This window comes from Bombus impatiens, unplaced genomic scaffold (assembly GCF_000188095.3).
Source record: "Bombus impatiens unplaced genomic scaffold, BIMP_2.2 scf_0216, whole genome shotgun sequence".
NCBI classification, from domain to species: domain Eukaryota; kingdom Metazoa; phylum Arthropoda; class Insecta; order Hymenoptera; family Apidae; genus Bombus; species Bombus impatiens.
In genome coordinates this window covers 62766-79862 of record NT_176635.1, presented here as the reverse complement: position 1 = coordinate 79862, position 17097 = coordinate 62766, and the positions used below count along the sequence as shown (strand labels likewise).

General features: G+C 34.6%; 1 protein-coding gene across 1 annotated transcript in view; it reads right to left on the bottom strand.

The window, feature by feature from the left end:
* Positions 1 to 17097, bottom strand: part of LOC100743662 (glutamate receptor ionotropic, kainate 2-like) — a 75364-nt gene that overhangs the window by 5802 nt on the left and 52465 nt on the right. Inside the window, exons 5-12 of the mRNA XM_012383371.3 lie at positions 16984 to 17097; positions 12649 to 12948; positions 5616 to 5714; positions 2883 to 3044; positions 1871 to 2101; positions 1456 to 1671; positions 919 to 1003; positions 695 to 833 (exon numbers count right to left, since the gene is read on the bottom strand). Of these exons, the coding sequence (XP_012238794.1) occupies positions 695 to 833; positions 919 to 1003; positions 1456 to 1671; positions 1871 to 2101; positions 2883 to 3044; positions 5616 to 5714; positions 12649 to 12948; positions 16984 to 17097 (1346 nt within the window). The remainder of the gene's footprint in view (positions 1 to 694; positions 834 to 918; positions 1004 to 1455; positions 1672 to 1870; positions 2102 to 2882; positions 3045 to 5615; positions 5715 to 12648; positions 12949 to 16983) is intronic.

Genomic DNA, 17097 nt, shown 5'->3' with positions numbered 1-17097 from the left:
AAACGGTGGATATTTTGAAATGGAATATTAAAACTGTAGAAATGTGCGAGAATCCGAAAATAACAGGAACCCGATGCTCGGGATGGGTCGGTAAGACATCGGGTCGGTACGGGTCAGGACGGGTTCCGAAAGGATTTCGTAATGCGAGATTGTCGGGATTTGCTAGAATTTCGGGATTCTCGAGAATTATAAAATTATATAAAATAAAATATGGAGCAGAGATAAAAACGAAATATGCATGATAGATACAATATTTTATAATAAAACATTTTTATTATTTCATTTTAGTACTTTATAATAAAATAATTTATTATAAAATATTATATCTCTCGCATATTTCGTTATTATTTCTGCTCCATACTGTATCCGTCTGTATAATTTTAAAATTCTCGGGAATCTGGAATTACGAGATATTTTCGGGTTCTCAGATACCTCTAATTGACAGCTAATGATCATGTTGATTAAATGTATTCTTCTTGTATAGCATAGTAAGTACAGGTCTGTTACTGTTCTCTTTGTATGTTGTATTTTATAAGTGTAATAAACACTTATAACTGATAAGATATATATTTATATGTATAACATTTTTTGTTTGTTTACACCTATCTATAGAATATACTAACAAAGTTTAGCTATTACAACCTGGAGCACCGTTCTTGTATAAAGTTCTTGTTATCTTTCTTTAAAATCTTACCTAGCTTGCACAAATAGCATTATCGAAACAGCTAAGAAAGCAGTCGCCATGTAAATCCAGACGTCGAGTGACAGCGGTGACAGGAACGAGAACAGGTCCGGTTCTTTTTCCTCCGGTGTTCTGTACAAAATGCTGATACCTGACTTGGACATATCGGATAAAATAGCAATGTCACGAGATTTATTGTGAAAATAGAACGCGATAAGAAATTAAAGATACCGTACCTAGATTCATGAAGGGCATCGTGAAATCGACCGCGTTTTCTCGCTCGTACGTGATCGTCAGGTCGCAAATAGCTAAATCCGCGTCCTGAAAGGATTTCATGCGCTTTTAGTTTAAGTCTTGAATTTTTGAACTTTCTTTTAAATTGCTAAAGAAGAGAAAATAATTTTTTGTATACATATAAAATATATATGTATAGATGCAAAACTTCAAAATTATACGCAATGATAGATAGGTTTATAAAGATAAAAATATTTATTCACAAATTTATTGGAATATTTAGAAAATTGGTACAGTAGAGTCGGATGTTTCATATGAAACAATCTGATTAATAGTAGTTGTTTTTCAGTTTTTTAATATTGTCTGAAAGATATAATAAAATATAATAAAAAGTAAAATTTAGTTTATTTAGTGATATATGGAAATCTGTTGGTCACCATATGCCTAGAATTAAAAGTGAAATAAGAAATTGAAATCTTTGAAATCTTCGCATTAATCATCTTTAATTACATAGAACGTGGTTGCAAGCAATTACGTACATGATCCAGCAGACGTCTGATTAAACCGTTCCATTGCTTCGTTTCTTTATCGTACTTGCCGTAACTTCCATCCGGTACTAATTCGAACTCATATTTAAATTTCAACAGCTTGGCAATCTCGTCGATGAGATCAATGCAGAAACCCTCGTACCGTCTTTGGTCAATCAGTATACCTCGATTTGAACCTTCCGGCACTTCCATGATATACGGTGGTCCCTGATGAATTACAGTTAATTAGCACGTTCGAAAAATATCAATATTACACATCTACACGCTCTTTTTCACAAAGCTTCTTAATTAGTGGTTTTGTCGCCGAACGACCATATTGCTTCTCAAGCAAATTCAAGTCTCGGTATTTTATCAACAAGAATATTCTAATAATTACAAATACCTAAGAATGTCAGAGAATACTCACTACTTTAGTAGTAATCTTGAACTTCTTCAGTTCAATGGATTTGTACAAGTAACGTTCACGTTCCTTTTCGCTTTTGATCGAGTGAAGACCATCTGGGCGCCAATATCCTGTTTGTACATTTTCACCCGGTCTCACGTCTATAATTTGTATTTGGAAGGATTGACGTCGACCATTTTCGTCGATCGTTATTGGCCCTGTGAGCTTCCCTTCGATCTTTCCTTCGTCGGATAGCTGTAGGAACCGTGGCCATTAAATCTATGCTTTATTTTCTTATTTACATAAAGTGTCAGAAAGCGTTCGGATGACTTGTAACAATGGTTTTTGTTTAAAAATTAGATATAGCTAGCTTGAGTGGCTGTAGGAACTGAGTTCCATCAAATTAATTTTTGAAAATTTACTGACATTGACATAGTTCATTAACATTTATTATGACAATTTTTCGTTTTTATTAATATATTAGTACATATCAATATCGCGACAATGATATTTTTATTATAAATCTTTTTAACGTTAAACATACCTAATTTATAATGAATTTCTTCTTCCTTAATACGGTTGATAATTGACGATAGGACAAATTTTAATGAGTGGCATTGGCGCGCTCTAAATTCCAATTTCAAACGAACAATATTTCATACGAATGTCTCAGGAGAAAAGCATGATGATTACGTTTTTCTTGATTTCTTTATCTTATCAAAAGGACTTTGAGCAGGAAAATTTTCATAGAAGCCGGTCTTTTATAACTAGTTGATAAGTTGGTAAAGTTTTATGATTGTCAAAGGTACAATTATTGCCAGCAATATTTTGGAAATCTTGAAGGTAACAAAAGAACGCATATTTAGATCAAAGACCAAGTGAAAAGGAAATTTTGTTAACATAGAATTGATTGAAAATGTATTAAATCCTAAAAAGCTTTCTCTGTAAAAAATAAAAGATGTAACTTATTGTGCTCTTCCCCTATAGTCTTCATATGCATCAATTTAATATGTTCGTATGTACGGGAAGGCTTTACCTCGCGCATTAGGTTGATAATGTCGAGACCTGCGCTGTATTTCTTTTCCCCTTCACAAGAGAGCGGTAGCGGGTCAATATCTACAGACATGTTCCTTGCGTTTAAGGTCTCCAGCGTGTTGTAGAACATGAAGACGGCATCGTATAGAATAGCGGATTCCACCTTTGCCAAGAGAAAATGCACGATACCGTTTAGTAGAATCAGAGGATACTTGACTATCGTTAACAAAATATAAAGTTTGCAATGATTCTATCATTCCTGGTTATTACGATTATGTATGATATTGCGGAATATCGTGGCAGAATAAAATTGACACTTAGTAGCTACCAGTTTTAATAAGTAATTGTAAAATGTCGTAGCTTTGTTGTTTGAAGAACACTTTATCTTCAGGCTATTGCATTTTTAAATTACAAGTGAAACGAAGGAGATTCCTTTAAATTAATTCAACTGTTTCATAAAATTTTGTAACGAGCTAATTGTACACCCTAATAAAATGTAAATGCTGTTATTTCACTATACGGACATAATATTATTATTTATCGAATTTTCGAAATATTAATATTTTCAAATAAAGTATTCAAAAAATAGTAAACCCACACCATTGAACGTATCGCAAGCTCATAAATTATTCTTCGTTCCTTTTTTATAACTTTAGACTGTACAAACTAACGATACAACTATCTTTCAAACACCTCAACAAAATCTCAAACGAAGATCCTCATGACTGTGAAACTATCTGCACCATAGAGGAATTCCTTGATCTAAAACGCAAGAACGTTAAAATTACCTTCATATCTCCAAGAAGACCTGCAGCCAACAGTCACAATAATTTCTCGGAACAGTGAGAAAATTCCAACAACCTCGATCTTACACAACTTGAGGAAAGAATCTCAGTCATCAGACATGCACCGTAATATTTGTAATTCAGCGAGTTTCGTTCTACTGTTACGGCGGTTCTTTGTAACGAGAAATGAAACATTAAGCCGTCCAATTTCCCAAAATTATAAAACAACGCGCTTAATCGTTTCATGGGGGCCCGTGTTAGCATATGCGAGAAAGGGAAACGATATTGCGAGCGTGTAGTAACGCCTCTCTATTCAGCGAAGGGCCGCGATACAAAGTGAATTGGCGGGAGCTAATGAAACGAAAATTAAGGCAGGCCGTCAGCTGCTCGGAAGTACCGTGTCGCGGGTAGATTTTCCGGAAAACGGAAGGCCTCACGTTGTTGTATCCTCGAAGCGGAACACGCGATACTCCACTGTACCATGGAGTTAATGAAGAAATTACTTCGAACCTCGAGGTCCGATGGACCACCGTTTAAGCGACCCTTTTCATATGAAAAACATTGTGGTTGAAAGTTTGGGAAAACGTACATGAAAATTGATTGAAGAAATTGGGGATAGATACCGAAGAGCTGTTTCTAACTTTCTTCTAACCCACTTTTTCCGATGTGGTGTAATAGAGACTTATTTCTCGCTTTTTCATTTTTTTCTATTGATTTCATACTAACTGTACGTTAGAATTACTGCAGTGTTTTATTGCAGTGAATACTTTGAAGAAGAATGTCGTAGGAAAGTTCAACATTTTTTATCATATTTTTCAATATGTACGCATGCATTAATTATAAGTAATACATTGATTTATTTGTATTGTTTATTTGAAGAAACTCTCGAAGATACCTTTATTTTTCAAGCTAGAAAGGATCAGTCAAATAATTTCACCGTGTGCCTTTTTCTGTTTTCTCTGTTAAGAACGATAAAGACAGACACTTGATCGCAACGATATCGCACAGCAAAATGTTGCTCGTGGAGTTTCTGCATAAACGTAGTATTGTTGAAAAATAGGTATAAATAAAGTAACATACATATGGTTTTGTCAAGACAGAAAACAAATTGTGACGGATTTTAATTAGAACGAAATTTCTAATGACTGAAATCTTATGAGCTTGTTGTAAGTTGATATATGACTAGAGAATATGTTTGAATAAAGAAATTTTTAATTTGCTGATTACAAGAAAAGTCTTCCCCTCATTCAAGAAAAATGAGCTTTATCGAACGTTCATTTATCTTCTGCTTTTTTGTCGTATCGACTGCTATGCCCATGGTTGTTCTTTATAGTTCTTTACGTGGAATTTAATATTACAGAGTGCAGGATAATGGAGAAAAATTTAAGGAACGACAAAATCAATTTTCATTTAATGTAAAATATATTGGATTATACGTACGCCATATTATTATCAATTTTTGAAGATGAAATTCTTAGCAAATTTTAAATTCTTAAAAGTAGTTCATAACATATATTAATTTGATTAAGAAAATATTATATGAAATGTCTCAGCTATAAAATTCTACGATCTTAAGAAACATTCTTGGGAGCTTAAATCAAGTTATTTTAGTCCCGACAGAGCCAATTCATAAAAAAACCATCATGTACTCTACGTTCATTGTGTACCAAAAATATCAACACCTGAAATATATATTTGTTATATATGAACATCGCCATCAGAAATATCGACGATTACTAAATTCATTTTTAAGAATTTCTAAGAATAAGTTTTAAGAATATCAACACCACTAAATTAATAATTTTGTTAAAGGTTTCTATTACTAAATAAAAGAAAGAAACCATTTTTCAAATAAAGAGTAACTAAATGAATTTGTTCTGAAATAAAATTTAAATTATGTGAAATAAAGAATATTTAATTATTTTAAAAAGCAAACTTTTTATATTTACCCAATTAATTCCTTCTACGTCATTTTCCCGCAAGTTGAGTCCTGTAATGTTGGTCGTTGTTTTATTTCGCACTTCCCAGATGGGTAATTTCGTCGAGTCCTACAATTCATAGAAGTATTGAACATAATATGACAATAGCGTTGAAAATATAGAAAGTTATATATGCTGTAACATAGAACAATTATGACATAGAACAAAAATTAGTCTAACAATTTAGCTTAAGTCTTACATTCTTTTAGCTTAAGTTACACTCCTCCTTTGCAATTACGCGATATAAAAATTATTAGATTACAATCGACGTTTGTATATGGGCCAGACAACGCTACAAAAAATCACAATAATTTCTAATACTAAATTTGCATTTATTAAGCGACATTGAAAATTAATTTATACCGAAGTAAGAATTTTGTTTGTTGTTTCAATTATATATTTATAACGCAACTAAAAGAATACAATCTAACCAGAAATTTGTTTCATCCTCTAAATGTAACGAGTACATTAAAATTTCCTATAAATGCATAAACGTTCACGGTCTATTTATGACAAAAAGAATCTCGGTCAGTCCACTAACAGCGAAAATAACGGAGGTGATTAAAACCTGTGGTTCACTCTATATACTATGTTGCACGCAAATTGTGTATAATTCCTAGCTTTAGCCGCGACATAATTTTAAAAAGTGTCAATTGCCAGCCGCGTCCCATTTTTACTTGGCGGCGGAGCCAAACCTCCAAATAGTGCGTCATCTATCTCGGACGTTTCGGCCAATTCACGCTGACCTCTGAAAACGCGATCCATCATAGTGTACACGCGTCTCAATGGGCTCGACCTGATTCGACGAGGAGCGATCACTATACACCAGCAACCGTGAAATCTGGAATCTTAAGCGGACCAACGTTTGAACGGTCGTTCGCCTTGCTTCCTTGTTATCTCGATGCAACAAGCGGGAAATAACTTTGGAACTCTGTGCTAACTATAAGAAGTGTGTCTGTAAACGGAGGCCAGACGTATCGCGGAAGTGCTCTGATGGTTTGTTGACTAACTGGTTTCTTTTTAGTAATTTTTGTTCGGAAAGTCGAGAAACTGTAGATAAACGCCTTTAGGCGATGCCTGGTTCTCGTATAGCGAAGTAATCAAGGATGTTGATCGAGGGTTCAATGCTGTGGGTGTAAATAAGAAATTATGAGAAGGTGATTATGATAAAAGATGAAGAGAATAAAATAAATTGTACACATAGTTACAATTTACAATTATTAAATAAAAGATATTTATAAAGAAATACGTTTTCTTTTTTTTTCATTTCTTTGCTTCCCTTTCGTTCTTTCCTTTCACATTTCCTTCTTCCCTCCTTTACTTTTCTGTGCTTTCCTTTTCTTTCCTGCCCAATCTACTCCTTTTTTCTTTCTCTCCTTTCTCTTAATATTGGTCGATTCTCTCCCTTTCTGCAATCTCTTTCCCCTTTTCTTTCTTCTTGCCTTCGATTTATCTTTCGTTTCCTTTCTTGTCATTCCTTTCCTTCCTTCCATTTTACACTGTCTTTCGTCGATAAAGAAAATTAGTTTTCATATCCCACGTACAAATAAATCCAGTTGTACCTCTCTACGATCGTATTTCACCGAATTACAACTTTTTGGTCATAAAATTAGTACATTTTTAGACAGGAGATGATTCTGTTATGTTTCTGTTCTATTGAGAAATGGCAAAATACGATATGAAATAGCGCGACTTGGGTCAGCTTCGCACTAACACTGTTACAATCTTGTTGTTACCAACCTTCTTGTTACGAAATGTAATAAGCTTCCCCGATACTGACGCCAAGCTATCTACAATTACAAAGTTGTAATCTTCTCCGAAGTAATCAAGTTAATCCTTTCATTTCGTAAAAACAATTTAAATAAACTAGATTATTAAATTTAAATTAAATTAAATACCCGTCTAATAAAAAATACTCGTTTCCAAAAGCTACCATTTAAACAAATTCTATCTGAAACGATAATTTCAAATAAAATTCATAACTAGGATTACACTGAAATAAATAATTATCCAATAAAACGAACCATTACCCATGAAGCACTGTGTATTTCAATAAATTCTCTCTGAAACCATTAATCTAAAGCGGCCAGAAGACAAACACGTTGTTGTTTAACTACATTCTCTGTGCTGTGTACAACCCTTCCCATTCCATTGAAACTATAATTAGAACATATTTGCTGACTCGTAAAGGTCGACCCTGCGGAGAAGGAGGAGAAGGTATTCAGGGTTATCGAAATCGTAGCATCGCATCGGGCCGGCAGATACAGTGACGTTGATGTGGGTCCACTTGGTGTCTCGGGTTTGGCTTTAGCGCCGTTCAACGAGGTGTCTTCCACGAATTTCTCGACAGCCCGGACAAATATAGATGCATCGTGAAATTCCTCACGAATTCATACGACACGACACGCCTTTTTCCTCCTGGTGCTTCGCCCTCTGTATACACAGACAAATTTCGAATATTTGCGAACGCCAGAGAGGAGCGTCCCTACAACTTCTGTCGAACTGTCGCCGTGATCAAAGTGCTTCATCTATAGCTTAAAGCTAGAACACGGCAATTTTAAAGAGGAACTAGAGAAAAATAACCGGCGGACGCGTTTGAATGAAAGTGAAAAGGAAGCCGAATTTTTGCTTATTTGAAGTAGAAGAAAATTTTGTTATTGTTCAAGGATGAAAATTTACCTCAAACAATTTTATATATACAGTAGCGGGCAAAAGTTTAAGATGAAATGGAAGAAATAAATAATTGATTTACTTTCCATAAAAAATATAAATACAGTGTTCTACTTTTGGTATTAACTAATTAGACATTTGTTTATACACTTACAAAAAAAATTTCATTTTGATATTTTGCTCAGTAGCTGTTATAAAAAAGGAACGAAATCTGTATAATATTTCGTCGGTCAAACGTTTAAGACTACACAAAAAATATTAATTTTTGGTAAGAAAATATACACAATTTTTGTTGAAATTCAATATTTTGTTCAATATCCGTTATTTCTTATCACTTCGGTATATATTTTCTTGGCATAGAAACTATTAATTTTTTACATTGATCTACCGTAATATTACTCCAAGATATTTCAATTGTAAAGTTCATTTAAATTTTTCGGTTTATAATCTTGTACTGTCTTTTTTATGATGCTCCACAAATTCTCGATTGATTTAATGTTTGGTGATCGCGACGGCCACGGCAGCACGGTAATATTTTCTTCTTCAAGAAACTGTTTCACAACCCGAGCCGTGTGCTTCGGATCATTATCATTTTGAAAAATAAAATCATCACTCATATTGTTGCGTGCAAAAGACAACATTGTGTTCTTGAGTATGCCCATGTATTGAAAACGGTCCATAATTCCATTGATACGACATATCGGACCAGGGCCGCCTCGAGAAAAACACGCACACACCATAATGTTTCCACCACCATGTTTAAGAGTTTTTAAAACGCACTGTGTTTTCAAACTTTCGCCAATTCGACGACTAACATACCATATCCCATATACCATATACCATATGGTATAACATACCATATAAGAAGAGACGCGATTGAATTTCGATTCGTCCGAAAACAATGCCTTTTGACAATACTCACTTGTCCAATGCTTATGAGCGTTAGCAAATGCAAGTCGTCTTTTTCGATCCGTAGAACTCAGCAGTGGTTTCTTTTGGGGTTTTCGCCCACTTAAGTTAAAGTCTTCTAATCTTCTCCTAACAGTTCTAGCACTAATTTGTGTATCGCTATCGAATTTGTGTATCGTTATTATGGTTTATCTCCGCAGCAATAATATTATTTGCACTACGAAAACGATCCTTTTCGCTCAATCGATGAATCCGGCGATCCATTTTCGGCGTTGTTTTCCGTGGTCTTCCATTTTTCGGTTAATCGCAATACATACCTGCCTTTAAAAATTTATACCAAGCTTGCTTACAAGCCGTTTCTGTCCTGTTCACTATATTTGCTATTTCGGTCAAGGTATTACTTTGCTTTCGCAGCCTTACGATTTGTTCCCTTTCGTTTTCAAGTAAATACTTTGATTTACCCATAGTCTGTTCCTACCTAGATGAATTTTAAGCAATAAAAGGTACACTAAACAATGATTTTGACATTCCAGAATCAAAATGTTCAAAAACTGTACTCACACTCACGTTTTACACAGATCGTCTTAAACTAATGTCCACTGTTTACAAGTGCTAAGCGGTAACTAAATGTTGTAACTTCTACATTGTTTGTATTCAACAACTGACGGTTCTGAGGTTACGAAGGTCAAACATACAGCTATGTTATTTCAAAGAGACAAACTGAATAGAAGAACCATATGCGTATAAGATGTTTGTAATCCGGTTTACAAATCATCGTTTTAAACTTTTGTCCGCTACTGTAGATAGATGTAGTTTTTTAGGGCGAATCACATAAAATGCCCTTCGCGTTCAAGAGATTACATTGACCAACTGCATAAATTTAAAGATAGAGAATAGCGATGATCTTTTTAAGTTTATTTCACAGTTTACGATTACTTACACCATTTCGTAAAGATTCACCGATTGATTTTAGGGAACGATAAAGATGATTTGAAAATATTTAAAGACAATAAAAATATGAACTCCTATTATCTAAAAAATTGACACTTATATACAGGGTGGTTTGTTACTGGTGGTACAAGCGTAAAGGGGGTGATTCTACGCGAAAAAAGAAGTTGAAAATATAGAATAAAAATTTTTCGTTTGTAGCTTTGTTCTCGAGAAAATCGACTTTGAATTTTCGCTCGGTACACGTGCGGTACGTTATAACGGATCTCACTGTAGATCGTTGTCTCGATGGAAAAATTAAAAAAAAAATTTTTTATTCCATATTTTCGACTTCTTTTTTCGTGTAGAATCACCCCCTTTCCGCTTGTACCACCAGTTACCAACCACCCTGTATATCGTGTCAGTGATATGTATCGAACGATTCTTTTATCTAAATTACCTTCCATCGTTTGACCTAAACAATCATCTAAAACTCCCACTCTGAGAGCCTAACCAACCTCCATGCAACACCTTACACCATCCACCTCCATCAAACGTATCTCTAAAAAGACGCAGCGCTAGTTTCCTTTTCCAGTCGAACTCCCCCGTAAATCGCAGAAGTTCGTAACTTTCCCTGAAAGTTCGCATTGTCTTTAGATACATGCACAATTCGACAAAAGGGACGTTTCTGCGCGTCTCCCGGAGGACGTCGATACGTTGTTCCGCTTTGGAACAAAAAAAAAGCGCGGAATAAAGAAAGTAAGGAGGGTGAAAGAAGAAGAAGAAGAAGAAGAAGAAGAAGAAGAAAAAAAAGAATAAAATGGAGAAACGATATGCCTCGCGCGAAAACCCTCGACGCGACGCGAACGTCGTTATTTGTGGAGGTATTGTTACGTGCTCGATGGTAATGCCTCATAAAAAGCGTATTCCGCGGGAATGATGGCGAACGATGGAATGTTCAGACGGCACGCTATTACTGGCGTATCGCTGAAAACAATTACTCGCGGCGATTTATGGCTACGTTTAATAAAAAGCCTGGCGATTGTAACCAGCTAATGCAGTCACTACGCCAGGCGGTGAACGTGACCGCAACGCGTTTCATGGATTTATTAATGAAATTCCCTGGGAAAGGCCGCCATCAAAAATCCGCGTTCGATTCACGATTATCTCTGCTAATTGTCCGCGGTTCGATGTCCAGAAAATCTTTAGGACACCAGTGACTGGATACGTGTCGATTTTGGATAAATAGACGAGATTATTGGCATTATTGGCTTGGTTAGAGTAAGTTAACACATTTACTGTCCACTACGATTAATTCCTACTCGATAAATCTTGTCCGTGAAGCGAAAGTATTGTCATACGAACTTTCTATGGACGCACGCCTAGCATATTCTTTTTCGTTCCATATGTCGAGGATTGTAAACTTGAGAATTGTAATTTGACTATAAAACGAAGCCATTTTTGCGCGCGTGAAATGAACCTGAGATCCGTGTAATGTTTTAACGATTAAATACAATCTTTCAGAAGTTGAAACAATTAATAGAATAGAAATATTTCTAATTATTGGATAAGTCAATTTTTAAATGTATTTAAATTTCATAAAACGCGGAGTTCCCAATTTTTACACTGTCTACCCAATTTCCGATTTAACGCGCTGTAGATTTTGTTGAATTATTTGAACAAATGGAACCGACGCGGGCGTTGTAGAATCTAAAATAAGCTCGCAAAACGCTCATTGTTCGAAGTCGTAAATCTCTCTCCATCGTCTGAACTTCGTTACCTCTAAATGCGGACAAATGAATTTTCCGAAACATATCCGTTGTTAAAAAACGAGACCACGAAACGTAGGAAACGTATTTGCAGTTTCTTGTACGGATAAACAGAAGAGAGCAAAATGTTGTTCCGTTTAGTCGTTCGCGATTAGACACGCTTTATAACTATCGTATTAACTTACTCTAAAGGTAAACTTGTAATTAAGCATGATTAAGGAAACTCATATAAGATTGGTGATAGTTATCAATCATTACCGATATTATCATAGATTTCAGAACAATTTGGAAACTTCTACATTTAATCCGAAGTTTTAATTACTTTCACCATAAAAATGGATTTTCCTCGATCTTGTAAAGACCGTTTTTAAACTCTGTTACAACGAACAGACGATGTAACCAGGGGCAAATTTTCTTCCACTTGTTACTTTATTCTACGATTAACTATAGGAAGTCTACTTATCTTATAAAGAAATTTAATTAACAAATAATAAATCTGATAAACTTACTGTTAATCCTGAAAAATCTTAATTTGCATTATGATAAATAAAAGCTTATGAGTAAATTTCTAAATCAAAATGCTCTCGGAACTTAATCTACGAAAGAATAATCAGCAACCCCATGTTATTCTACGACTAATTGTAGGTGGATTGGGTCGATCATTAGAGGGAATAGTTACAAGTTTCTCGATAAGATCTACGCATATAATGTAGAATGTGGTGTAATACCAGGTATGTAATTAAGAAATTACAGTAGTCCGCCAGCAGCTTAACCTCCATCGCCTGATAGAGCACCTCGATGATGTTACTCGGCTTGACGTCGATAATCACATTGCAGATGGACATTGCGCGAATCTCCTTCAGAACTGGTCGATTATCCACCCCTTCGCTGAGTTTTTTTATAGTGATAGCGCTGTCTTTCGTTCGCTTGAGTGACAGAGCCTTTTGAATCCGCGATAAACCGTCGTTGTCTTCGTACACAGCCGCGAAAGAGTTCCATTTCATCGATTCGACCACGTCAGCGATCGCCTGGGGAAAATATTACGTATCCTTTACTGGGAATGATATTCGATTTCGGTCGGGTTATTTCCGATAGAACAGTTAATTTCGCACATATGCTGCAGTTAAACAGTTATAGCAATTCTCTAGTGCATGCACAATAGTGTACTTTTAATAGTACGCGTGCAGTTGTGCAAGTGAAATCATAGAAATTTAACGAGATATAAGCAATGATGTAATTGCAGCAGTAGAAATGCAATGCTATAAGTGCAAGTGCGATATTATTGTACAAATATAACGCTCCAAATACAGCAGTGCAAATGTGCGGATATTTATAGAAATTTATATTTTTGGAAGCACAACCGAAGAGATGAAATTTGCGTAGAGATTTGTTTCACTCGCTAAATTTCGTAACGAATGTATTGATGTGTTTAAAAATCTCTCGAAAACATATTCGCAGCCTAGCGATGATTAAAATGTAATGGTGAAGGTGCAGTAATGTAACGACGAAGTAAATGCAATATCGTGATTGTAATAGTGAAAAGGCAACGATATAAGTATTTAAGAAATAACGATTCAGCTGTAAAAAAATATACAGTAAAATCACGATATAGTATGTATTCGTGTTTCTCTTTTTTATTTTGTTTTTTCAATGAAACTGCGCTTTTTGCGCAACAGATGTTAAAAGAAACGCTATACGCGGAGGAGAAAAAAAAAATAGAAAAGCAAACGTGCAATTGCGTTCCGTACCCCGAATATTCAAGTGTTACGAGAGTTTGACGTCACTTAGCATTCTATTCTAATTACCTGCTAAACTCACGCGTTTTAATTACCTCTACGTTCAAAAAAAAAATTGTTGCAATATGTTCGTGTATTATACGGAAGAAAAATGAAATAAAACTTCATATTTCTATTATACCGTAATTGTCTTTTTGAATGGCTTAAAATAGCGAAAAAGCTTGAAAACTGGATTTAACTTGGTTAATTGTTCTACATTCCCTTAGTATAATTTTGTTTTCTATCTTACGACAGATGATTCAAATATATTATGTACGAACATGCTTGATGTTTATAATTTAATATTTAAACAGCAATCAAAGCTGCTAAATTGCTATAAATTTAAGTAATTAATTAATTTTGATTCGTTTCAAGTATCCAATTGTGGAAAATTTATATTATTATTGCTATTATTAAACGCTTTTATTACATGTGCACATATAATATATATTTTTATTATTTATTTATATTTTCAATGGCAATATCATCATTAATAATTAACGAATATACCGTGAAGCTGTTACACGTGAAGTGACCAATTACCTTCAAATGGTTTCACGTTTTATAGGAAGTAATTTTAAACTTTAGTATACTGTTAATTAATCTCATACCAATGATACTATGCTTTTATTCCACTTTTGAATGAAATATTTCTGCCATCTTCTTGATCGTTTCAATGATATTTACAACCCTAATTATGCAAACTAGTATTAATTAAGCTAGATTAATTTAATATTACTAGTTTTCAATAAAATATTACAAATTTGTTGTCTATTTCCAAGAAGTTTATATCTTCGAATTTATCTATTCTCACTTTCAACAATTTCATATTAAAATACATTTCTTAGCTACTAGAGACATAGAAACCAGGAAATCGACAAATATAGACAAATATAGAAACATTAGTTTTCCGTGAAAAATGAACGTAAATGTTCGAATTTGTGTTTAAACCTAGTAATTTGTCGGGTATTAGTTACATGCGGATTGTTGTCAGTCGAGAGAACGTCGAACGTCGCAATGTCTGCGATAAATTAACGAAACTACCGTCGAGTTTGTTTGAACAAGCGAAAATCCAACGAGCGAAAATTCGGTCGTTCTTTCCTGTGGCAACTGTGTAAAAATGCCGCAAAAGGGGCATCACGATAACGAAACAAAAAAAAAAAAAGATATATATATATACATATCAAACAAAATAAAAGCCTCCAAAGGTTGCAAGGACCAGAGAGAATATTGAAATATTTTTACGCCTCTGGAGGGAAGAATTTTCTGTTAAAACCGTGATATTTCGCGATCAGCAACATATGGTTCGGAGAAGAATCAAAAAGGGAGCGCCGATGCATTTTGTAATGGTTTAAAAGTTCGTAATTATGGAGTTCAAATGTCACATGAATTTACGAAAATGTGAAAATATATATTTATATTTTATATTTATAAAACATTTTAATTTACGATTTGCTATGACTATATACAGTGACTCGTGGAAATATTTGAGTAATTACCGCAGAAAATTTTTATCGATATATACATTATATGCATTTTATGAAACTGTAATGAAATATATCAGTTAATATATCGATAAAATATGAAACCAATATAAAAATGTATATTTAAAATAAATATGTATTTTATACCTTCTATTCGCATTTGTTTCAAACTTTTCGAGTATGGTCGTGATAGTGACGTCGATGAGACATTACAGAGCTAACGAGATTTCAAAATGTTTTATACTGCAGATATGAAACATTCATAGAAAGTTTCTATACCTAAATGCTCGAACACTTCTGTTAGTGGATATATCTTCATAAAAAAAAACTTTAAGAAGCAGGCAATAAATTTGTTGCTTCCATAAATATTATCATATCGTATAATTAAACGATTTCCTTATTTCCTAAAGATTAATCGCCGTTAATATTCTTAGCCGCGAACGGTCGTAAGCCGTTTATTGTTCATCGATATATGTATAATATTAATCGCTGCCTTTTTCTCTGGCACAAGACTTTTTATACGTTTCATGCGTTTAACATTTCCTTTATAATTCCTTATCCCGTTTTTTCTTTCCGACATATCGATGCATATTTTTGCATCAAGCATGAGCACCAACGTACTGTATCAATTACCATGAGATTTAAATTTAACTAACCTCGCATACATACAAGGGCAGGAACTGCGCTTAAAAAAATTTTAATTGCGCCATAAAGATAAAGAAACGTTAAATAATCCTTTACGCTTGTCACGCACGTTCGTCGACAATTTTAATTAGACTTAATCGGCGAACCCCGTTCGATTCGTATCAACCCGCGTTCGTTTGTTTTTCCGACGCTGTGTCCATGAAAAGACCGGCAGAATAAAAACTCATCCGGCGTCGTTAGCCGAAGTTTGGTCTTTGATCGCGCTCATTAGCTTCGACTAGCCGGTTTAATGCACCAGCTACTTCAATCCGGCTCGATTTGCCTCATTAAACGAGTAATTTAAAATGCATCGAAACGCCACCTCCGCCCTGGTGCTTGCCCATTTCGCTGCCTTCTCTTCACCCCATCATTTTTTCTTTCATTGGTTTTCCTTTCCGAAGGGTTTCTGTCGCGTCGCGTCACCAGGTAAAATTGACGCGGTGAAAGTTTCCATATATGTATACAGTGTGTTAGAAAATATGGGTGATACTTAGAATTTAGAACAGGTGATTCTAAAAGACGAGGTAAGATGCACGAGATTGTCGATCGAAGCTTATTTTACAAAATACGTATCAGTTACAGTTTACAAGTTAATTTTGTACGAAAAACACTCTCGTAGCAGTGCGAGTCAATGAATCAGCTGACGAATCTTTATTTCTATTTTACTCACATTTTATATTTCTTTTTCAAATTATGTTGATATCTCACGTATTATGTTGTAATTACACTGTGTAACAGGCATCGTACAAATACTTGTTACATATATTAGGAAGGGCGTTATTTGAATATCGATTCGTGTCTGAAGTCGTAAAAACCTTGTCTAATTAGTCAGGTTACTTGAATCCAAATGACTTGATATCAAGTGACATGTCAAATGAAAAGAAGAATAGAAAATTGAAAGGATATTCGAGGACAACTAACTAACAGATTTATGCTCGAGTTGCTTGAATTCAGATAATTTGACTAATCTGAACGAAGTTTTTAACTTGCAAATTTAGATGAAAAATAATAATCGACGTCAAATTCATTTTAATTAATTCTTCGACGAAAATATGTTTCACGTCATGAGACAGCAATTAACTTCAGCCCTTCCGATGCCAACACTTCAATTTTCGCTTACCTTGCTAACCATGTTGCTGTCAGGGAACACGTTGATCGTCATCGGTGTCGGGTTCTTCGGTTCTTGGCCTTCCTGCAGCTCCTCGTTCTGTCGCCAGAAATAGTCCATGTGCGG